Below are 17915 nucleotides of genomic sequence, written 5' to 3'. Positions count from 1 at the left end.
TCGTAGTCTATTGGAAATAAGTCTAATGTAATTTATGATAAGAGTTAATGTGAGTAGATTGGTATATATTCGAGTAGAGAGTGAAGTTGAGAGTCGGCTCGCCGTGCCACGAAAGACCACCAGAGCTCGACCTTATGTATTAGTCCTCGTCCAATGCTCTCGCTAACATACACGAACGTATTGACAAATGCATGCAATATGAATCAGACGTCTGAGATATTCAATAGGGGAAGAAGTATGTGGTGTAGTGCACATTCCCTTATGCAAATATGAATGGAGAGAGATGCCAAAAAGCTAGTAGTGCAGCATGTATACAAAATCAAGAACAGTAGGAAGACATAGATATGCCCAGCTACAATAGATGCGAACGCATAGGACAAGAAATGTCCTCTGTTTCCTTTGCTTCAACGTAATGCTCCTGTCCATGGTAATTGTACCATATCTTGAGCATCTTAGGCAGAAGCGGAGCCGGGTCGTGGAATCCAAGGATATGGGACTGCATCAAACTCATATCAGCACTGCTAGCATCGCCTGCAGGAGGGTACGAACTCACCTTGGCCATTTCCTTAGGGATGGCCAGTTGCCCGTGGTCAACCAATGCAGCCACCGGGATGGAAACATCAGTGACTTCCAATCCTCGGCCATTTTCCCTGTCCTTCTTCGAAGGATAGTAACCGTACTCAGCCCGGAGAATGACCAAACCTCCCTGCTTAGCCTCTTTCGCCTGTCGGCGCTGTACTTGCTCAGTCATAATCTCGATGGCTTCTTGGCTCTCGGCCCGCTTCTTGGGCACCAGCCTTCTCAGCTGCTTCTGTCGTCGGGCAATCGCCCGGCGATGTCTCTTTCTTTCCCTTGGACGGATAAACCCAAATTCTAGCGCGCAGTAAGCTAGCCATGGGCAAATAATAGCCACTGCAGCTACATCCACATCGACAAGCCCAAACGGGATAACAGATATGGGCACCCTGATCTTCTGGCCCAACCTGCTCCAGGACACAGTCACGACGAGGCCCTGCATATCTCGAACACCAACACCAAGACCCATGCGAGTGAAATCGCCTACCTGGCGGGTCCCCTCAATATGCCATCCAAGCGCCAAATCACGCCCCACAGTAGTTTCGACATTGACCCGTACAGAACGCGGCTCATTGTCCTCCGGCAAAGAATGGTGGCCTTCAGAGCTCCATTCCGAGCGTAAACGCTCGTAGGCCGATTTTCCCGAGAAAACATTGCGCGAATAAACGAATGACAATGTAGTTTGCATCGGAGTAGCTGTCACATTCGTCTGCCAAGCTTCGGCAGCTCCAACTTCCTTGCGCTGCTGGCGGCGAAGCATTTCAAATTCTTCATCCTCTTCATCACCCTCCATCTCTTCCTCGACATCCGCTGGGGAAATCTGCCGCTTGGGCTGAGAGACGACGCCGATTTGGAAGAAGCTGGGATGAGTAGGAACGGACATTGCAGTGTCGGCGTTCAACCCGAACTCTATGAGGGGTAAAAAGAAGTGGCGGAAAGGTTTCGGCCAGAGTAAGGAGCCGCTTGACCAGCTACTTACCAAGAACCTCCTATCACCAATCTGCCTGGTAACCTTCAAAGCAAAACGAGGGGGCGCCCGTTGCGGCGACCGATCAAAATCAACATCGACTTGCACACTGATGGGTTTCGCGCCAGGGATAGGGACGAAGGACTTCGTCCAGGTTGTCTCAAGCGATGGGTGTGGCAACACTGAAGCGTTCACACTCATGACGGAGTTCTGCATGAACGCAAACGGGGGTTTTGCGAGGCCCTTAACACTATACGGACCCCCAAATAGTTGGCTTGCCCCGACTCCCAGATTAATCTGGTTCGCGATCAAGAAATACGGCAGCGGCAGCTAAACACAGCGTCAGCAATTTACCAATGGAAAGTTTCATCACTCAGTCAACATACAAGGTGAGTTTCTTTCCTGCCATCCGGGAATTTGAAGTTTGCTTCCTGGTGCATCTGCTCTACCTCCCCCGAGATGCCCGCGTTAAATGTCAACTCCGTCTCCTCACCGTACTCCTTGAACAGTTTCCTTGTTTCAGGTCCCTCATTGTTTTCACTCTCATTCTCATCCTCGCCTTCCCTTCCCAGGAAAGAGCCCAATCGCGGCAGTGGCGCCTTGAAAGAGAACCCCAGTGCATAGTTCGAGGGCCTCGGCGACGGCATTTCAATATACAAGGAGTCCTCCTCTTCATCGTAGGACACGGCATTAGAGGCATCGAACCCAATAGTGATAGAGCCCTATAGAATTTGCATCCATTAGCACAACCATAACCCCCGCACCTCCCAAGAAACCAAAGAAAGGGAGTAAAAAGAGAAGAGAAGAAACCCACCCTCGACCCAACCATCCTCTCCACCACAGCCCTCTCCCTCCTCTTCATCACTTCCAAAAACCACCCCCGAAATTCCTCCCCAGACATAGCCCTCACCCCGACCCTCATATCCTTGGCGATCCTGTCAAGAATCACCCATTCCTGTTTCATCCCCTGCACACCCAATTCATCATACACCGCCCTCTTCTTCGGATCCACCAACGTATCATATGCCTCCTGAATGCGATCGAAATGTCGTCGCGCAGAGTCCGCCAACTCCGCCGGCTGCTTATCCGGATGAAAACTTAGCGTGAGGGTTCGGTACGCGGACCGAATCTGAGCTTCCGTGGGGGTGGGAGAGCGCGCAAGATTAAGGATGGCATAGTAATCGAGTTCCTCGGGCGGAGACAAGGCCTCATCCTGATCTTTGGGTGGTGGTGGATTGGAACCCATGGTTATCCGTTATTATTCGGTGGTGCTGGTGAGGTCGTCGCTGTTGCTGTCGCTGCAGCACGGCTGATTAAGTATGGATTCTGCGCATACGCGCGCGCGCGCGTATTTATGAGGGGAGTGGTCAAAAAAGCCAGTAGGCAGGTAGGTAGGTAGGTAGGTAGTTGTGAAGCGGGGAAAGCTGGCTGTTCAGTTTTTAACCTTTCAGATAATCATGTTGACATATTGCGAGACGAGATCTGATTCGAATTCCCTATTATTTCCTTCCTGCAAATAAAAATAAAGTGAACGTAAATTAATGAGGGGGCGCCTGTATGCGCAAAGTGTTTGGCTGAAGGGGAAGCAAAAGAAAGAAAAGGAAAGGCGCGCACGCATTTTGAATGACGTCGGAAAATCGAAGTCGGCGGTTTCGGCGATTCCGTCAGCCCTTCTTTTGCGTTCTTCCCACTCCCTCCCTCCCTCAGCTTCCTGTCCGCCCTCCCTTTTCTTCTGGGGGGTACCGACCACATTGGCAACCCTGGCTTTTTGGATGGAGGGAGAAGTCAAACTGAATATTGAAAGAGGATCTAGCTTTAGTACTAGATGATACCTGCTGGATCGTTGTGGCGGGGAGAGATCGAGCATAGCGCCGATAAGGCATAACTTAAGGGGGAAACTACTGTTTACTACTGATTGGGCGACTTCCTAATTCGGGCAGGCGAGCACGAGCTGATTCATGCAGCGTCAAAGTGGGACACTCGCCATGACTCGTCATTTACTACTATGTAACTAGTATCTGGTAAGCTCTTTCGATGCTGAAACTGGTGCTTAACTTAGTTTGAAACTCACGACTCCTGCCGGAACGTCTAATATCGACTCTAATATACAATCCATGTGCAACATCGTCACTCGTGTCATCTGAAAGAGCAGTAAGCCCACATACCATCGGGGCTACCGCAACATAGTATATTCAGCAACAACAACTCAATCCAAACAAGCCTCCCGGGTATAACCTGCTAAAACACAACTGCAACAGCTTTTGTATATCCGCTCATAATGCAAAAAAGTTACATCCCAACAAGGGGTAGAAGAGCTATCCGCTCCTCTCTCTAATCCAAAGGACCGTCTCATCTGAGAAGGGAACGTCGCCCGCTCCCAGTGCGCCGAACAATTGCTCCCGGGGCAGACCGCCATACATTAGGTCTTCGTTCGTCGCCAAATCTGGCTGCTGCTGCACTCCTGCCCGCACCTGGCTATCCAGCGATGGGCCGTGCACGAAAAACGCCGCCTTCCGGTCGGAACCAGCCTGTTGCTGAAGACTTTCATTCATAGCTTCTAGACGCTTTTCTATTAACGTCGCCAGAGGCATGGCACCGCCCCAGAAGCGCGCCAGCTCTCGCACAGCCTCCAAGGCCCCACGGATCAGATTCACGCTCTCCGGCAAATCAGTCATCAGTCCAGCCGCACTGAGGACATCTGTCGCTGACACAATCACGTATCCGAGGAATGGGTTCAGAATGGTTCCTCGCGCCGTTCCCGGCTCCAGAACGATACGAGACGGCTCATAGTCTGCAGCACAACGCATAAGGGCGAGCGAGATCTGGAGAATCTCTACTGCATGGGTCCGCGTGGTGCGGATATGTCGCTCTATGATCTCCGCGCGGATATTTTGGTATCGAGCATACCTATTCAGCGCCATCAGAGTTGCATGATAAAGTAGATGGATTGACATGAACGCATCCGCTTTCTTTGTTCGGATGCTTCGTTCCATATTCACAGCCGAGAAGGTCAGATGATCGGGGAGCCGTGCGACCCATTCATCGACGCGTCCGGCGACCTTCACGTAGAATTCCTCGAAGAGCTGATTGTATGCCTCGGCTGGCACCAAGGACAATCGGAAAACGTGGTCAGATACGTCTCCCCAGAGTGACAAGATCTCAACTTGTAATGCCATAGCACTCAAACTGGCGTTATCATTCTCAGGCGATGCTGGTACCTGGTTGAGGAAGCTTTGGAAATAGGGCACGGTGGTATACTCCTGCGCCTCGTATACTTCTTCCCGGCAAGGAAGTCTCAGATAGGCCGCCTGGGCCGAGATGAAAGTCGAGGAGGGCGTATAGAAACAAGTCATGCGCTAGTATGATGATTAGTCTGAGCCTGGTGAACAACAGTAAATATCTTGAGCTACTCACGTCCATGAGGTAAGCGACCCAAAAAGTCCGCCTGCGACACTCGATCAGCGCCTGGGGATGCAAGCCGTATTCGCAGGGCCGGCTTTGGTCTACGATGACCCCTCCCGACTCAACATTATACCGGAGTCCACACACTGTCCGAACCGCCGACCCGATTGCATCCCAGGCTGGCACCAGGGAACCTATGGCGTAGTACCAAAGGCCGACAATGATGCGGCTTTGAGCAAGCTGCAAGGTCAGGGCGTGTCGACTGTGTTCAACGGCATACCGAGCCGTGCGTGAATACCTCTTGAGCGCCGTCACCTTATCGGGCCGATCGGAAAATACCGCACCGAGCGTCATCATCGAGTACAGCAGCATCGTATCTTCTGAGGTCTTGGTATTGCACGACCGCAGCCACAAAAGAAACCGTTTCCGCGGGAACATGTAATATAGGCGGTCGTTCACATGGGTGAAGTAGCTCTCCACATAATGAACTGCGGCCTCTGGGTCTGCCTCAAACGGATCTGTATGCCAGTCGGATACAAGAGGGTCTTGAGGGTCCAGATCCTTCATCTCCATGAGGATGTCGGAGTAGTCATGAGACCCAAGCGAAACATCATCGGCTAGACGTCTAGCAGTGTCCTCCGCTCCAATGGATAGCCGACCATGACCCGGCATTCTGAGCCTGTACTGCTCATGGTCCATTACACTATCTTGGGGGCCTTCCATGGCGGAGGGTGTCAACATCGATACTTCAGATCTCGGCGATTGAGAACTGGTGTTCGGAAGGGAGGCCGAACTCTCCGAAGCCCGGATCGCAGAGTACGGGGACTGGGATGCTGCGCCATAAGCATAGCTGCCAGGGGGGAGGCTCTCTCGTGGTTCGTATCGACTCGCAAGTTGTGTCGCCTTTAGGGCCGCACGATGGCCGCGGGGACTAGTGTCAAAACCAAGACAGGTTAGTCGCGTTACCAAGGGTCGTCAAGGCACCATTGCCAAAGACTTACGCGCTCTCGAATCTGCATTCCCTCCCAGACTTCTGACATTGGTCGCATTTAGGAAGATTCGGTTGGCATTTAATTTTCTTTTCTCTGCAGGTTAAGCAGGCCTGCGCGAGTCGCTTCCTCGGTTTGCCGGCTTTGGTGATCCCCCAATTTGCATTGACCGGAACTCCGTCGATAATCTTGGGACAATGCGAACCGTCTGCGTATATGTAGCAGAGACCTTCGCCCTCCACATATCTCTCATCCACCACATGAGAACGCACATTAGATGTGTGAGAGGGGTTGTTTGTTGCTGCAGAATCGGGAGTTTCACTGGGAGAAAAGTCTCTGGTATACTCCTTCTCCGGAGAGTTGAAACCGTAGTACGGATACGATGCAGCTTGACTGGATTGTACGGGAGATCCAGTATGAATAGGATGTAGCGGTCCTTCACGTGCTAGGCCGGGTGTGGAGAGATGGGCCAAGGGTGGGAGACTCCTAGTATGTGAATGCGGGAGATGTTCGGGATAAGCCCGAGGGCTTTCGTGTAGGCTAGGTCGTGGTAAAGAGTCGCTCTGTCGGAACGGCGTCGGTGATGCTGTGCTGCCATTTGGGGGTGTATAGATGCCAAATCGGTGAGGTTGGTAGGGAGATGATGGACGGCTTGGATGGGCTGTGGGGGTCAACAATTGGCTAACTGGCGGAAGCTGTTCATTGGCCGTCTGCTGCTGGCCTGGAATCTTTGAGCGACCCAGCGATGTTTCTTCCAGCTCGCGACCTTCTGCTTGGTTGCGTTGATGTAGAAATGGAGCTGTCCCAAAAGGCAAGGGAGCGGAAGTGCGAGGGGGTGGGAGTTGGTACGGGTGGGATGCTGGCACTGAAGGATCAGTTGGGCGATCAGACTGTCGCTGCGACGTGGAATCTATAGCAGGCGACATGTTGCTGAAGGAGCCCGCTGGGAAAGCAGACATTGTGGGTGACTATGGTGTCCAATATTATTCGAGGGTAGCACCTAAATCCCGCCGGACAGCATCAGAATCCGCGACTCGGGTCCTGTGATAACGAGGCAGAGCCCCTACAGAAAGGGCTTCTTGGCTTTGACCGGTGAATCCTCGTACTTCAGGAGAGGAGAAGTGTAGAAAGCGAGCCTACCAAGATGGGAAGGGAATTAGCAACCACGTCATCGTACTCGATGTTTTCCAAAAAGGCGTGTCAACCTACCAAGTTGCCTCCAGCCGTTCAGATTGAAGGAGACACTACTGTCAGCAGGCCAGCAAATAATACAATTTTAATGCTAATAAGAGAGAAATAAAGGTTGGTGTTGTAGCTTGTTTCTGGGTTCGGCGTTCGAGAAGCACGATTGCCCCTCCGTAAATAGTAGGTCGATCGCTGCCCGGCCGGGGAGGTGAGAACAGGAAGGGCTGGAGGGCTGAAGGGCTGAAGGGCTGAAACAGATTACACACTCGAAAATAGCCGTTCAAAGAATGGAGATTCTGCAATGACAGGATTAAGTCCGCATCAAGCGGGCTCACTTGCGAGTTACCCTGCACTGGTTGCGGGTAAATGGGGGGAAGAACGAAGGTAGCATCTAAAGGATGATACTCATGGCGCAAATGACCGTAACACGCTTGTAATTCGGGTCGACCTCGCCATTCCAAGACTGTATCGCTTCACAGGTCCAATGTTTGCCACAAAACGCATAAAACCGTGCAGAAGAAGTAAAGTCTCCGTAATCTGCAACGCTGTTGGGTTCTCGCCAGACCAGATTCGCTGAGAGGGGATAGATAGGTTTTGTGTGTACCAGACAACAAAACCGAGATGCGCAGCAGTCTCCGTTTCAGATGGGACAGGGAGAAAGATGGGGGCGGAAGAGTGCAATGGCAGGACCGTGGCAGGGCAGGGTTTTAGAGTCACGACAACACTAGCATGGAAACCAGGCTGTTTGTTGCTGAGCTGATAGTGCCCCAGGGGGTGCAGGTAGGCCAAGAATTATAAACAACTAACCAGCAGCCCCGGAAGACAACCGCCCAAATTACAGATCTCTTGGGAGTGTAGTAGTAATATCAACTAAATCACCCTGCAAGAGCCGCTCCGAGGTAATTTGGTTGGTTCAGTTGGTCAATGGTCAGTGGTCAAGCTGGCCTGATGTTGGCCGAACGGCTCCTGCCACTAATGAGAAGTGGAAAGGGCAAAAACAAAAAAAAAGAAAAAAATATTGGGCCCTGAGCTAGACAGCCAGTTTGCACCAAATGAGAAAAAAAAATAGAGAATAAAAAAGCCTGATAGCGCGGGGCACTGGATAGGATGAGGATGGAGCAATTGTGGTTAAATAGCGCTGTTGCTTAGTCGAGGCCAAGGTGGGAATGCCCCTGTCAGGTTTGACCGGTGCTAAGGACTGTAGTAGTAAAGTAGAAGTACGTAGTAGTAGGGTAGAGGGGCGGAGACGCCAGGTTCAAAGGAGGGACACGCTGGGATTAATTTAGAGCGGGGAGGATCGGGGATTTTTGAATAGTAATAAGAATCACGGTCCCTGGAATGAGTGGGAATCAAAGGGGGGGGCAGAAAGCAGAGAAAAGGAACGAGAGAACGAAGAAAGGGGATCAGGAGGAATAAGAGGGAGGAGTCGGTTAGAGTAGGAGCGAGACAAGAAAGAGAGAAGAAGTAGTAGTAGTAGTAGTAGAAGAAGAAGAAGAAGAAGAGCAGAATGGAGGATACGATAATCCAGTCAGTGCCTGGCCGTCTAGCTGAGGATCCTTTTCAATCTGCCATCCAAGCTCAGCAAATTGAGCATATTTTAATGGAAAGGCAACTTATGACCGATCCAGATCAGGATGATCACACACACAGAGAGAGAACGAAGCCTGGTTCACAATTCCAGCCTGGTTTAGTCCAACGCTTGCCAGTCCACTTTTCGCAACAGTTCCGGTTTAACGGAGGCCCTCCCAACCCACCCAATCAACCCGTACTATCTAGCATCTTAGATAGTCTAGATGCTCTGGATCGTGTTTACTTTATCCCAGAGTAGTATACACCCTACTATCGAACTATTCTTACTGCGGGCCGGAAGTCTCCTCCCTCTGTCCCCTTCGGCATTCAACATTCAGTTGCATCCTCGGTTCAGCTTCGACCAGCTCCACTCCCAATGGAGACGCGAAGCGTCCGTCCATCCATCGGGCAATTATTGATTACATCCAGTTTATTTACCTTTCAATAGATGGTACGTAGTTAGATAAATCCTCCATGGCAGTGTGTCAACAGTCGTCATGACCGGCCCGGGTATATCGAAAGGATACTGCCACCGGGCGCGGTTCATATTAGGTGCCGGCTGAGATCAAATCTACCGAGAGTCCTTCATTAGTTGATCATCTAGATTCATCATCATCATCATCATCATCATCGCCGCCTCCTTGTCTTCATCTCCAGCGTAATCATGCCATGGAGGAGCAAGGTGGCATTTAGACTTTGGAACGGGTCGGTATTAGATATCGTCAGACTCTCCGGCATCCTTTCTCAATCTGGTCTTTGGGAGGGTAGCTGTGGGTGGCAGGTGGTCTCTCCTTATTGACACTGGCCGGCTTTGAATCTGTTTTAATATGAGCATGATTAGGTTTTCCAACCCGACGCCCCGCAGGAGGATCCTCGTTGGTGTTCGGAACGATCCATTGCCAGCTCCAGCCGTTAGTCATGGGTAGGAGACGCTCATGCGACCACCGACCACGGGACAAGCACAATCTTTTCGGAACGGCAGTTGCAATTAACCTTGTTTCGTTTGATCGGGACAATGCGTCTGTTCCTTCTTACTAAGTATCTCTTGCCGTTGTAGTCATCATGGTGTGCAGCAAACTTGCGAGGCTCGACACTACTTGGTCGTCCGTTCCCATACTCGGAATGCAAGACAAGGCCAGCGCGGAAAGACTGGATTTTGGGCCCTATGAAAGTTGCCAACCTCGACATAGTGCACACTTGGCAAGTCATCGCCCTAATTAGGGGGCTCCGGTTAGAGGAGGGAAAGAGAGGAGGTAGTGGGCAATGGTTAATCAATTACCATAGTAAAAAAAGAAGAAAAACAAAAGAGGACAAATAACATAAATTGAAAATCAAATAAAAATTCAAAACAGAAATGGGAAAAAAAGATCCGCACATGAAGGAAAGAGCCAGGCTGGCAACAAGAAAGAAATCCCCCGTCCGAGAGGGCCACTGGATATGCCGACTTGTTTCGGCCGGACTGACCAAACTCGGACGAACAACCTCATCAGTGTGTTCAGGAGAGAGATCACTACAGACTCCCACAGCCAGCCAGGGTGAGCAAGCACTGCGACTCCCCCCGAGGGCTCAAAATCCACCAGCTTATCGTTTGGCTAGTGGCCAGTACGGAAACCTCCGTAGTCCGTCCTTACGCGAGTGGAGCATTGACTCCAAGCCGGGAAAAAGATGAGAAGGATGAGAAGCAAAGCCCAGGGGAGGGTACAAGGAACAGCCTCCCAAGTTCGCAGCAGTCCCTCAGCCCATCGAGGATCGCGAGCCTGTCATTCGTGGGGACTAGCGAACCAAGTGGACTGGGCGTATCCGGAAAACGGACAGATGAGGGTCTGCGAGCCGGAGGGTCACGGTTTTTCATTTTTCTGACCTGAGTAGTGAGTCTTCTTTCTTTCTTTCTTTTGGGTTTAATTTGATTGAATTTTCTTTTTCTCTTGTTTTTCTTTTTCTGTTTCGTGTTAATCTTGTCGCTAGGGCGGCTAATATCGATGCGTTTGGCTAGATAGGCTACTTTGATGCTGCTGCTGCTGCTGCTGGCTGGGATTTTGAGTTTGGTGTCTCCTGTAACGGTTTGTGGCCCGCCGGGAACAACGCCCGTTTGGTCCAAGGAGGGATGTCGGATTTGTCTCATCTTCGGGCGATCCGATCTGCACCGTCAAGTGTGTAGCAGACAGCTTGACGGTCCAGCCTCGACTGACTGGATAGCGATTTTTATTCGCGGAAACCCCTATCCCGAAGGCCATGCGGAATGTTGACGAGTCTTTTGTTTCCCGTGTCTCAAGAGATGTATTGCAGACTTTCTGTCATCTTCAGCATCAACAACACCCAGCCAGGAACATGGATGGCCTCTTGAAAAGCCAATCCCACCCCTCCAACAGTGGGCCGGAGGCTCTCACCCTACGGCCGTGCTAAGCAAAGTCTAAAGTACTATCATACGATCTCGCCCACCGATCCCACAGTTGGCGCCAACCGGAAATGAAGTAAGAAGGAGGGGGTAAAGCAAATTTAATCAATTTAGAAATCACGGGCAATAATCTAACCGGGTTGCCTTGAGATTGCCTACTCCAAATATTGACACCCTACTCTTTCATATGCCGAACGCCCAGTGCTGGAAAAACCCGCGGCATCACCCACTGATTGGTGCGATTAGATCAGATCTGTGTTTTCCCGAACATAACCCGAGATTGGGCGGGCTTGCCGGGCGTTCCAGCATTCCGATGCAAGTAAAAACTTGCTAGGGCCTTCTCATCCCTCAAGGATGATACTATGGACGAAGTGACTCGCAAGTCGCAACAGATGGGATGTGGACGGGAGACTGCCCCTCCCCACGACACATCTCATATTGGTTCCCTTACAAGGATGACAGCAACCGTGCTCTCGCCCTGACCTCCCGCCTAATATATGAGATACTAAGGAGGGAACACGGCCTATGCCTTTCCCGCACCTAGTTTGAGCGGAGTTTAAGTGGACATTGTTGCCCTCCGTCCCCGTCGGAACCACTCCTTCGCCCTGCTAGTAGCGGAATAACGGACGGAGATATAGCCATAAGGCAGAGGGCACGGTAGTTTGCCCCGACAGGATGGTGGTTATCATCGGAGAGCACACAATTACCCAACAGTAGTCTGTTAAGATATACTGTGGTTACTGGTTTACTGGTTTGGTCTGGTCTGTGGGCTAAATAACCGACTCCAACGTCCTGCACCCTAAAGTTCTAGTGTCTCACCGGCATCCTTCGGCACCAGGATCTACCACATCTGTAATGCCAATCTCCGCCGTCACATTCGCCACGGCCATCTTGCCCGTACACCCAACAACGAAGGGGGAAGGGAGAGGAGGGGGGCACTAGGGCTAAACAAGGACCAGTCCAGAGGGACGGAGGATGCTCTCTGTTCAGCGACCGGCCGTAATGGTCGGAGTCCATATCCGGAACCCCCTGGGTCTTCTCCGATAGGATCAACTAGCGCCGGAGGGGGTGAGACAGTGTGCTTGTGTCGTCGCATATTGGTGTCTCAAGGACGAATAAATATCGCATCAATTACATTCAGCATTGTGTCCGTCCGTCGGTCATCCTTTTTGGCAGGCAAACTATGCAAAGTAAGGTTGCATTATTCAATTCATTATCAACTAATAATAACACCGAGCCAGACAGATACTAGTCTAACTACTTAAGAATCTAGGTACTACTTACTCCAACTTCGCAGGCGCCATCTCCGGCCGAAGACATATCCACTCCACCCGACAAAACCCGTCCGTCGATCCCACTCCCCCCTCCCCTCCCCATTCATCCATCATCATTACCACCCAGTATGCAAAACACCCCGGCAGCGACGCAACTGCTACGCTAATAGTAGGCGAGCAGTGCGAGATGCATCACAGGTACGTACACCCGACATATGCTAATGATATTGCCACCCCGACCATCACATCACAGGCTGCAGGCGACTGTTTTAGCCCAAAAGCTTGTTGTAGCCGCGGCGCCAAAGTGGGATGAGGTGGGGGTCGTTGAGGATCAATAGTCCATGGTAGCGTGTCTGGCGTCCTGAATCATGAAGGCTCGCTTGCTCAATCACTCCGGAAGTTAAACCGAATCGGTCGATAAGGTGTGAGTTTCAAGTTATGCTGACTGGGAATCCCACGAACTACGGGCCCTTGAAAGTTGGCCGAAGGTAATTTTCATGAAGGGGAAAAAATAAAATATAAAAAAGAAGGAAAAAATAAGGGTCGACCACCTCGGCTATCAGAGGAAGCATGGACCGGGAGAAGCTAAGCTACTATCCACGCCATCCATCATCCCTGAGAGATCATGACACAAAGTACGAAGTACACGGTGTACTGTGCTCGGCCGGAAGTGCTAAAGTTAGGTTCTCTTCCGGGGATACAAATGAAGAAAAGTTAGGAAGGTCGTCCCTGAACCACACCTAACCGAGTATATTGAAGCGATTTTTATCCCTCAGGTGTGTATCTATCTACCTACAAGAACTTAGAAAGGTAATATAAGCGCACCGCAGGAATAATAATAATAACGCCCGATACTACGTTATAATATAAAATAATATAATAAGAGACATAATAAGAAACCTAAGCCTACACTAAATCTCCGGATGTCCCGCAATACGTTTATACCAACTATATACAAACAACCCCCCAATTAGCATGTGAGAGTCTTCCATCCTTCAAGCTAATATAACTACGAAAGAGAAAAATTCTATGATATAATAACCCCTCGTACCCCCTGAGATTCTTTCCCCTTCCCCTCTACGAGAACGAAAGAGAAGAAGAAGAAGAAAGAGAAAGAGTAAGAGAAACAAAAGTGTGGACCGAGCCGAACCACTAACATACGTAACAGAGGGGCTTGGCACGCACACCCCGGTCAAAACAAAAAAATGAGTCTGAAAATCGCGGAAAAGCCGAGCCGGATTAATCAATCAAGCAAGCAAGCAAGCAAGCAAGCAAGCAAGCTTGTGAAACATACCCTTTACGTGTGACTTGACACTTAACTTACTTACTTGCTTACTTGCTTACTCATATTTACCTCGCAACTCACACCATAAGTAGATAGATAGATAAATACTACCTAATACTTACTATATACGCAGTGAAAAGTGGAGAGAGAGGAGAGGGTCACCGCGGGCCCTGAGGAAAAGGAAAGAAAGTTGACTGAACTTTTTTTTTCCTATTTGCCGGTATCAGGTCAAATGCCGATGAGTCTTTTTTTTTTGTGTGTGTCTGATGATCCTTATCGGTTTTTGGTTCTTCATCCGTAGCTAGTTTTTACTGACTATGTCATAGAGTCATAACTTTTTCTAATAATTTTTTCTTTTAAAATTTTTTTTTTATTCTCGTTAAAGTATTGCGTGTCAGTTCGATCTGCAGTTTCAGATACTTACCTACCGTAGTGCCTAAGTGAATAGTATGTACGTAGTATGTACGCGACCGAGAGGTGGCAGGATATGGACAGATATCTAGAATCCGTCATGATGATGATTGTTCATATTTATATTCATATTCATAAATATTAGTACTTACGTATTCGGGTTATGTCCATCACTAATGAAATGATGCACAATTAATGGTAGTCAGACAACAATACTACTACTAGATAGTCAATACCAACCAAATCACGCCTTACAATAACCCTCCAAATTATAATAGTAACCAGGATACGTAGTATATTAGATAACTTAGTAATAAGCACAGCAACTGTAAGTTCATTTCGGATCTAACCGGGCTCATCTAGCCATCAACCAAGAATAATTAATACTAGGATAGATACAGTACTAGTTAGCTGTCGCCCCAGATAACTTCCGACCTCCGTCCGACCAAAGCAAAAGACAGAGAGAGACACACCACCGACGGACCAACGGAGTAGTCAGAAGGAAGGAAGGAAGGAATTTAGATTCAACCCCCTGTCAAACAAAAGCACCTGACTAACCCTTCTGCGCAAATGCACATGAGAGATATGATTTGTTGGGAGAATGTGATGTTGCAGTAGTTTGTAGTTACTAGTTGGGAGGAGGATCTAAGGCAATACTCCGTACTAAAGTGCGTTAGTAAGTGAGTTCGGGTAGTTAGTAGTTGCGACCAGGATGTGATTGAATTGTTAGTTAGTTGAGTTTGTTATGTTGTGAGAATTAGAAGGAGATAATTAATTACTACTACTATATTGAGGAAGGTCATTTGGATAAACTATTACCCTATTGCTGGGGTTGAGGGTACTGAATGCTCTACTATATATTTATTGTACGTGAGTACTTAGTATGTACGAGTAGTTGTTGTGCATTGCAGTAGTGATATTTAGGGCGGTAAACTACTACGGTATCATAATGCCCATTATACCTAACTACCATCTGTCATGTTCTATCCTACTGTAACTCAGATCCCTACTAATAGGGGTGATGAGTAACACCTAATAGTAAACTGATGAATTGTCACAGGTGGCATGATGCAGCTGCTTCTACTCCATCGGTTTCAAAACAATATATATAAACTTTGGACTGTCTTGTATTTGACTTTCTACTAATATAGCTTAGTAGTAGTTGATTGATGTTGCCTGCAGCAAAACATAGCCACCTTAGTTAAGCAGAACTACTAACTAACTAACTAATTAAAGGTCCGTGTCCGTTCGTCTAGACAGTAGTTGCAGTCAGTAAGTAAGTAATGTGGGTATTTATATATCCCGATGCAAGTCCCGAACCCGACAGCTACTAAGTATTGACTACTTACGTATTATTTAGTCGCTTGATGTAACTGGTTAGTAGTGATATCTTCGGACGGAAGTATATTGTAATAAAGTAAGTTAGTAATTAGTTGGATACTAGGTACTGCCGTGTTGATATTGGTTAGTAAAGGTAACTAACTGGTAACTGTTCAGTTGTGGTCAAATTTTTTCCATAGTGACACATTATCATGTGAAAGTACCTCCCAGCTGTACCAAATCCCAACTACCTACTACTTACTACCTACTACTTACAATCCTATTCCGGTAAACAGCAAATAACAAACAAGAGTCAATCCTCGGGTCAATTCGGCGATAATAACTAGGGAATCGAGTAGTGTGGCATAGGTGTTCACATGTTTGCTTGTTTGTGATTGAGTTGGGCTGGTCATCCTGGGTTATAGCAGGCGTAGATATAGATGGTAAGCTGGGTTGGTTAGATTTGATAATTAGCAAAATATGAAGGTCTGACTGATCAAGTGTACAACTAGGTGCTATATAGAGACTATGCACGGCTGAGTGTTTGTTAAGCCATACTCTGCAGTGCAGAATGACTGTTTGATGGTAGGCAGATTGGATGTTGTCTTGGATGCAATGCTAACTTTTTTCTTCTGTTGACGTAGGCATTCAAGTATATGGATAGAGGGTTGGAAGTACAAGAGATACCGAGTACATCAATGTAGTCGATTCTTTTAATCTGACAGAAAGCACCACGTGAGAAACGTCTACTGGAAAGCTACTGTGAAGCTACTGAAAAGCTACTTCATAAAAACTACTAATTCATTATGGGTATTGCGAACCTGTTCATTGGTGCTACCTTTTAAACCGAAAACAATCTCATATCATACCTTCCCAGCGTGAAACCCCGGACCTCTAACTTACGCCTCGTAGAGGGTGTTGAGGAAGTCCTTGGAAGCGCGCTCGGGCTTGGCAGACTCAACGGTCTGCTGGCCGAGCTTCTCCTTGGAGAAAGCAGCAGCGTAAGGGTTGAGACGGAGCATGACCTGCTTGTTGCGGAGAGGGTTCTTCTTCTGGATGTTGGTGCGCTTGGTGCGAGCCTCACCCTTGGGGGCACGGAGGACGGACTGGATCTCAGAAGAGTTGATGAGACGGGCCAGGTCGGCGTTGGCAACAACGTTCTGGGGGAGGAGGTAGTCCTTCTTGAGGGCGGAGGCGGTGGTGGTGGTGCCGTAGACCTTGTCGAGGGCCTCGAAAGCAGCGGAGGACCAGACGATGAAGCGACCGAGGTGACCACCGGGGGCGAGCTGGAGGAGGTTGAGGGAGAAGACGGAGGAGGTCTCAACACCGGGGATGTTGCGGAAGGCACGGACAAGGTCCTTGCCATCAACCTCGGGGTTGTAGACAACCAGAGGACCGCGGCGCTGGCGGAAGCGGCGGTTCCTCAGCTTACCCTTACCGGCACGCATCTTGCGGGACTTCTGGACCTTGACGAGGTCGGCACCGGCACCGACAGCCTGGAGGAGGGCAACGGCGGCCTTGGTCTTGGTAACAGCGGAGTTCTCGAAGGTCTTGGAGTCAACGACCAGAGGGACCTCAGGAACGTTGGCAACGCGGTGACCGCGAGCGAACAGAAGAGAAGGAACGGAAGAAGCAGCGAGGGCAGAGGCAGTAGCGAAACGTCTAAATAACAGCCATTAGTTCCTCTCCTTCTGCCTCATCGGTCGGAATATCATCATACCTCTGGCCAACGTTGACCTTCTGGTGCCACTTGCGCCAGACCTTGGTAGGGGCGAACATACGACCGGAACGGCACTGGTTACCGAAAGCGGCCTGACCGGCACGGTGAGTACCACCACCGGAGACACGGGGGATACGAGCGACAGCGCGACCTGAAGTTATTCACATCCATCAGTCATCCCAATTCCCCTGCAAATTCTTGGCATTTTCTTCAGATTTGTGCACATACCGGTACCCCAGGACTCAGCAGAGGTCTGTTCACCAGCCTTCTCGCTCACAGCGTAGGGCTGTCTCTTGTTCTTGGCCATACCGGTGTGCACCTGCCTGTAAATCGAAATCCGTCAGCCATCGAATTTCCTCCGCTTTCTCATTCTTTCTCCCAGCGAGTCGATTTTTCGTCGTAAAAGGCTGAAACATACTGGACAACATCAAGACGGATGGGGGAGGCGAAAACAGCCGGGAGGGGGTAGGTAGCCCCCGTGGGCTTGCCATCAGCGCCGGCGATGGTGACGGTAGGACGAGACGCCATTTTTGTCGACGGTAGGGTGGTCGTTGTCGTCGTTCGAGGTTGGAGATCGAGCATCTCAAGATGAGCGCGCAAATTTTCGCTTAGTCTCACCCGCCCGTCGTGGGTGCGGCAAAGCCCTAGCCCTGTTGCCGTTTTGGGTGGGTGTTGATGCCTGAGGCGGAATGATCTTATCGATATGGGGAACCGCGGTTATACCTTATGTGCTTGGATCTACCCTTTATACATGCGGTTTCTCTTAGTCTCTTCTGGGGTCTATGTAGTCTCGCGGAGAATGTTGAGAACGATATTAAAACA

At 49.6% G+C, this 17915-nt stretch overlaps 3 protein-coding genes across 3 annotated transcripts; all 3 read right to left on the bottom strand.

Moving 5' to 3' along the window:
• Positions 1 to 144: 144 nt before the first annotated feature.
• On the bottom strand, positions 145 to 3103 carry BO79DRAFT_162792 (J domain-containing protein). Its single transcript, XM_025679086.1, has 4 exons — positions 2358 to 3103; positions 1930 to 2265; positions 554 to 1873; positions 145 to 496 (listed from the first exon to the last, which is right to left on the bottom strand). Exons 1-4 carry the CDS (start codon positions 2787 to 2789, stop codon positions 353 to 355), a joined length of 2232 nt encoding a protein of 743 aa, XP_025545027.1. The 5' UTR covers positions 2790 to 3103; the 3' UTR covers positions 145 to 352.
• Positions 3104 to 3858: 755 nt separating this feature from the next.
• BO79DRAFT_241727 (C6 transcription factor) lies at positions 3859 to 6893 on the bottom strand (the record flags this gene model as incomplete). Its single annotated transcript, XM_025685152.1, has 3 exons — positions 3859 to 4899; positions 4958 to 5876; positions 5947 to 6893. The coding sequence occupies 3 exons, from the start codon at positions 6891 to 6893 to the stop codon at positions 3859 to 3861; spliced, it is 2907 nt and encodes a 968-aa protein (XP_025545026.1).
• A 9263-nt stretch (positions 6894 to 16156) lies between these two features.
• BO79DRAFT_206056 (60S ribosomal protein uL4) lies at positions 16157 to 17660 on the bottom strand. Its single transcript, XM_025681900.1, has 4 exons — positions 17512 to 17660; positions 17322 to 17416; positions 17094 to 17244; positions 16157 to 17035 (listed from the first exon to the last, which is right to left on the bottom strand). The coding sequence occupies exons 1-4, from the start codon at positions 17619 to 17621 to the stop codon at positions 16273 to 16275; spliced, it is 1119 nt and encodes a 372-aa protein (XP_025545025.1). The 5' UTR covers positions 17622 to 17660; the 3' UTR covers positions 16157 to 16272.
• Positions 17661 to 17915: the final 255 nt, after the last annotated feature.

This window comes from Aspergillus costaricaensis (genome assembly GCF_003184835.1).
Source record: "Aspergillus costaricaensis CBS 115574 unplaced genomic scaffold BO79scaffold_1, whole genome shotgun sequence".
Lineage (NCBI taxonomy): Eukaryota > Fungi > Ascomycota > Eurotiomycetes > Eurotiales > Aspergillaceae > Aspergillus > Aspergillus costaricensis.
The sequence above is the reverse complement of the archived record's forward strand: the minus strand, read 5'-3'. Positions and strand labels throughout refer to the sequence as shown.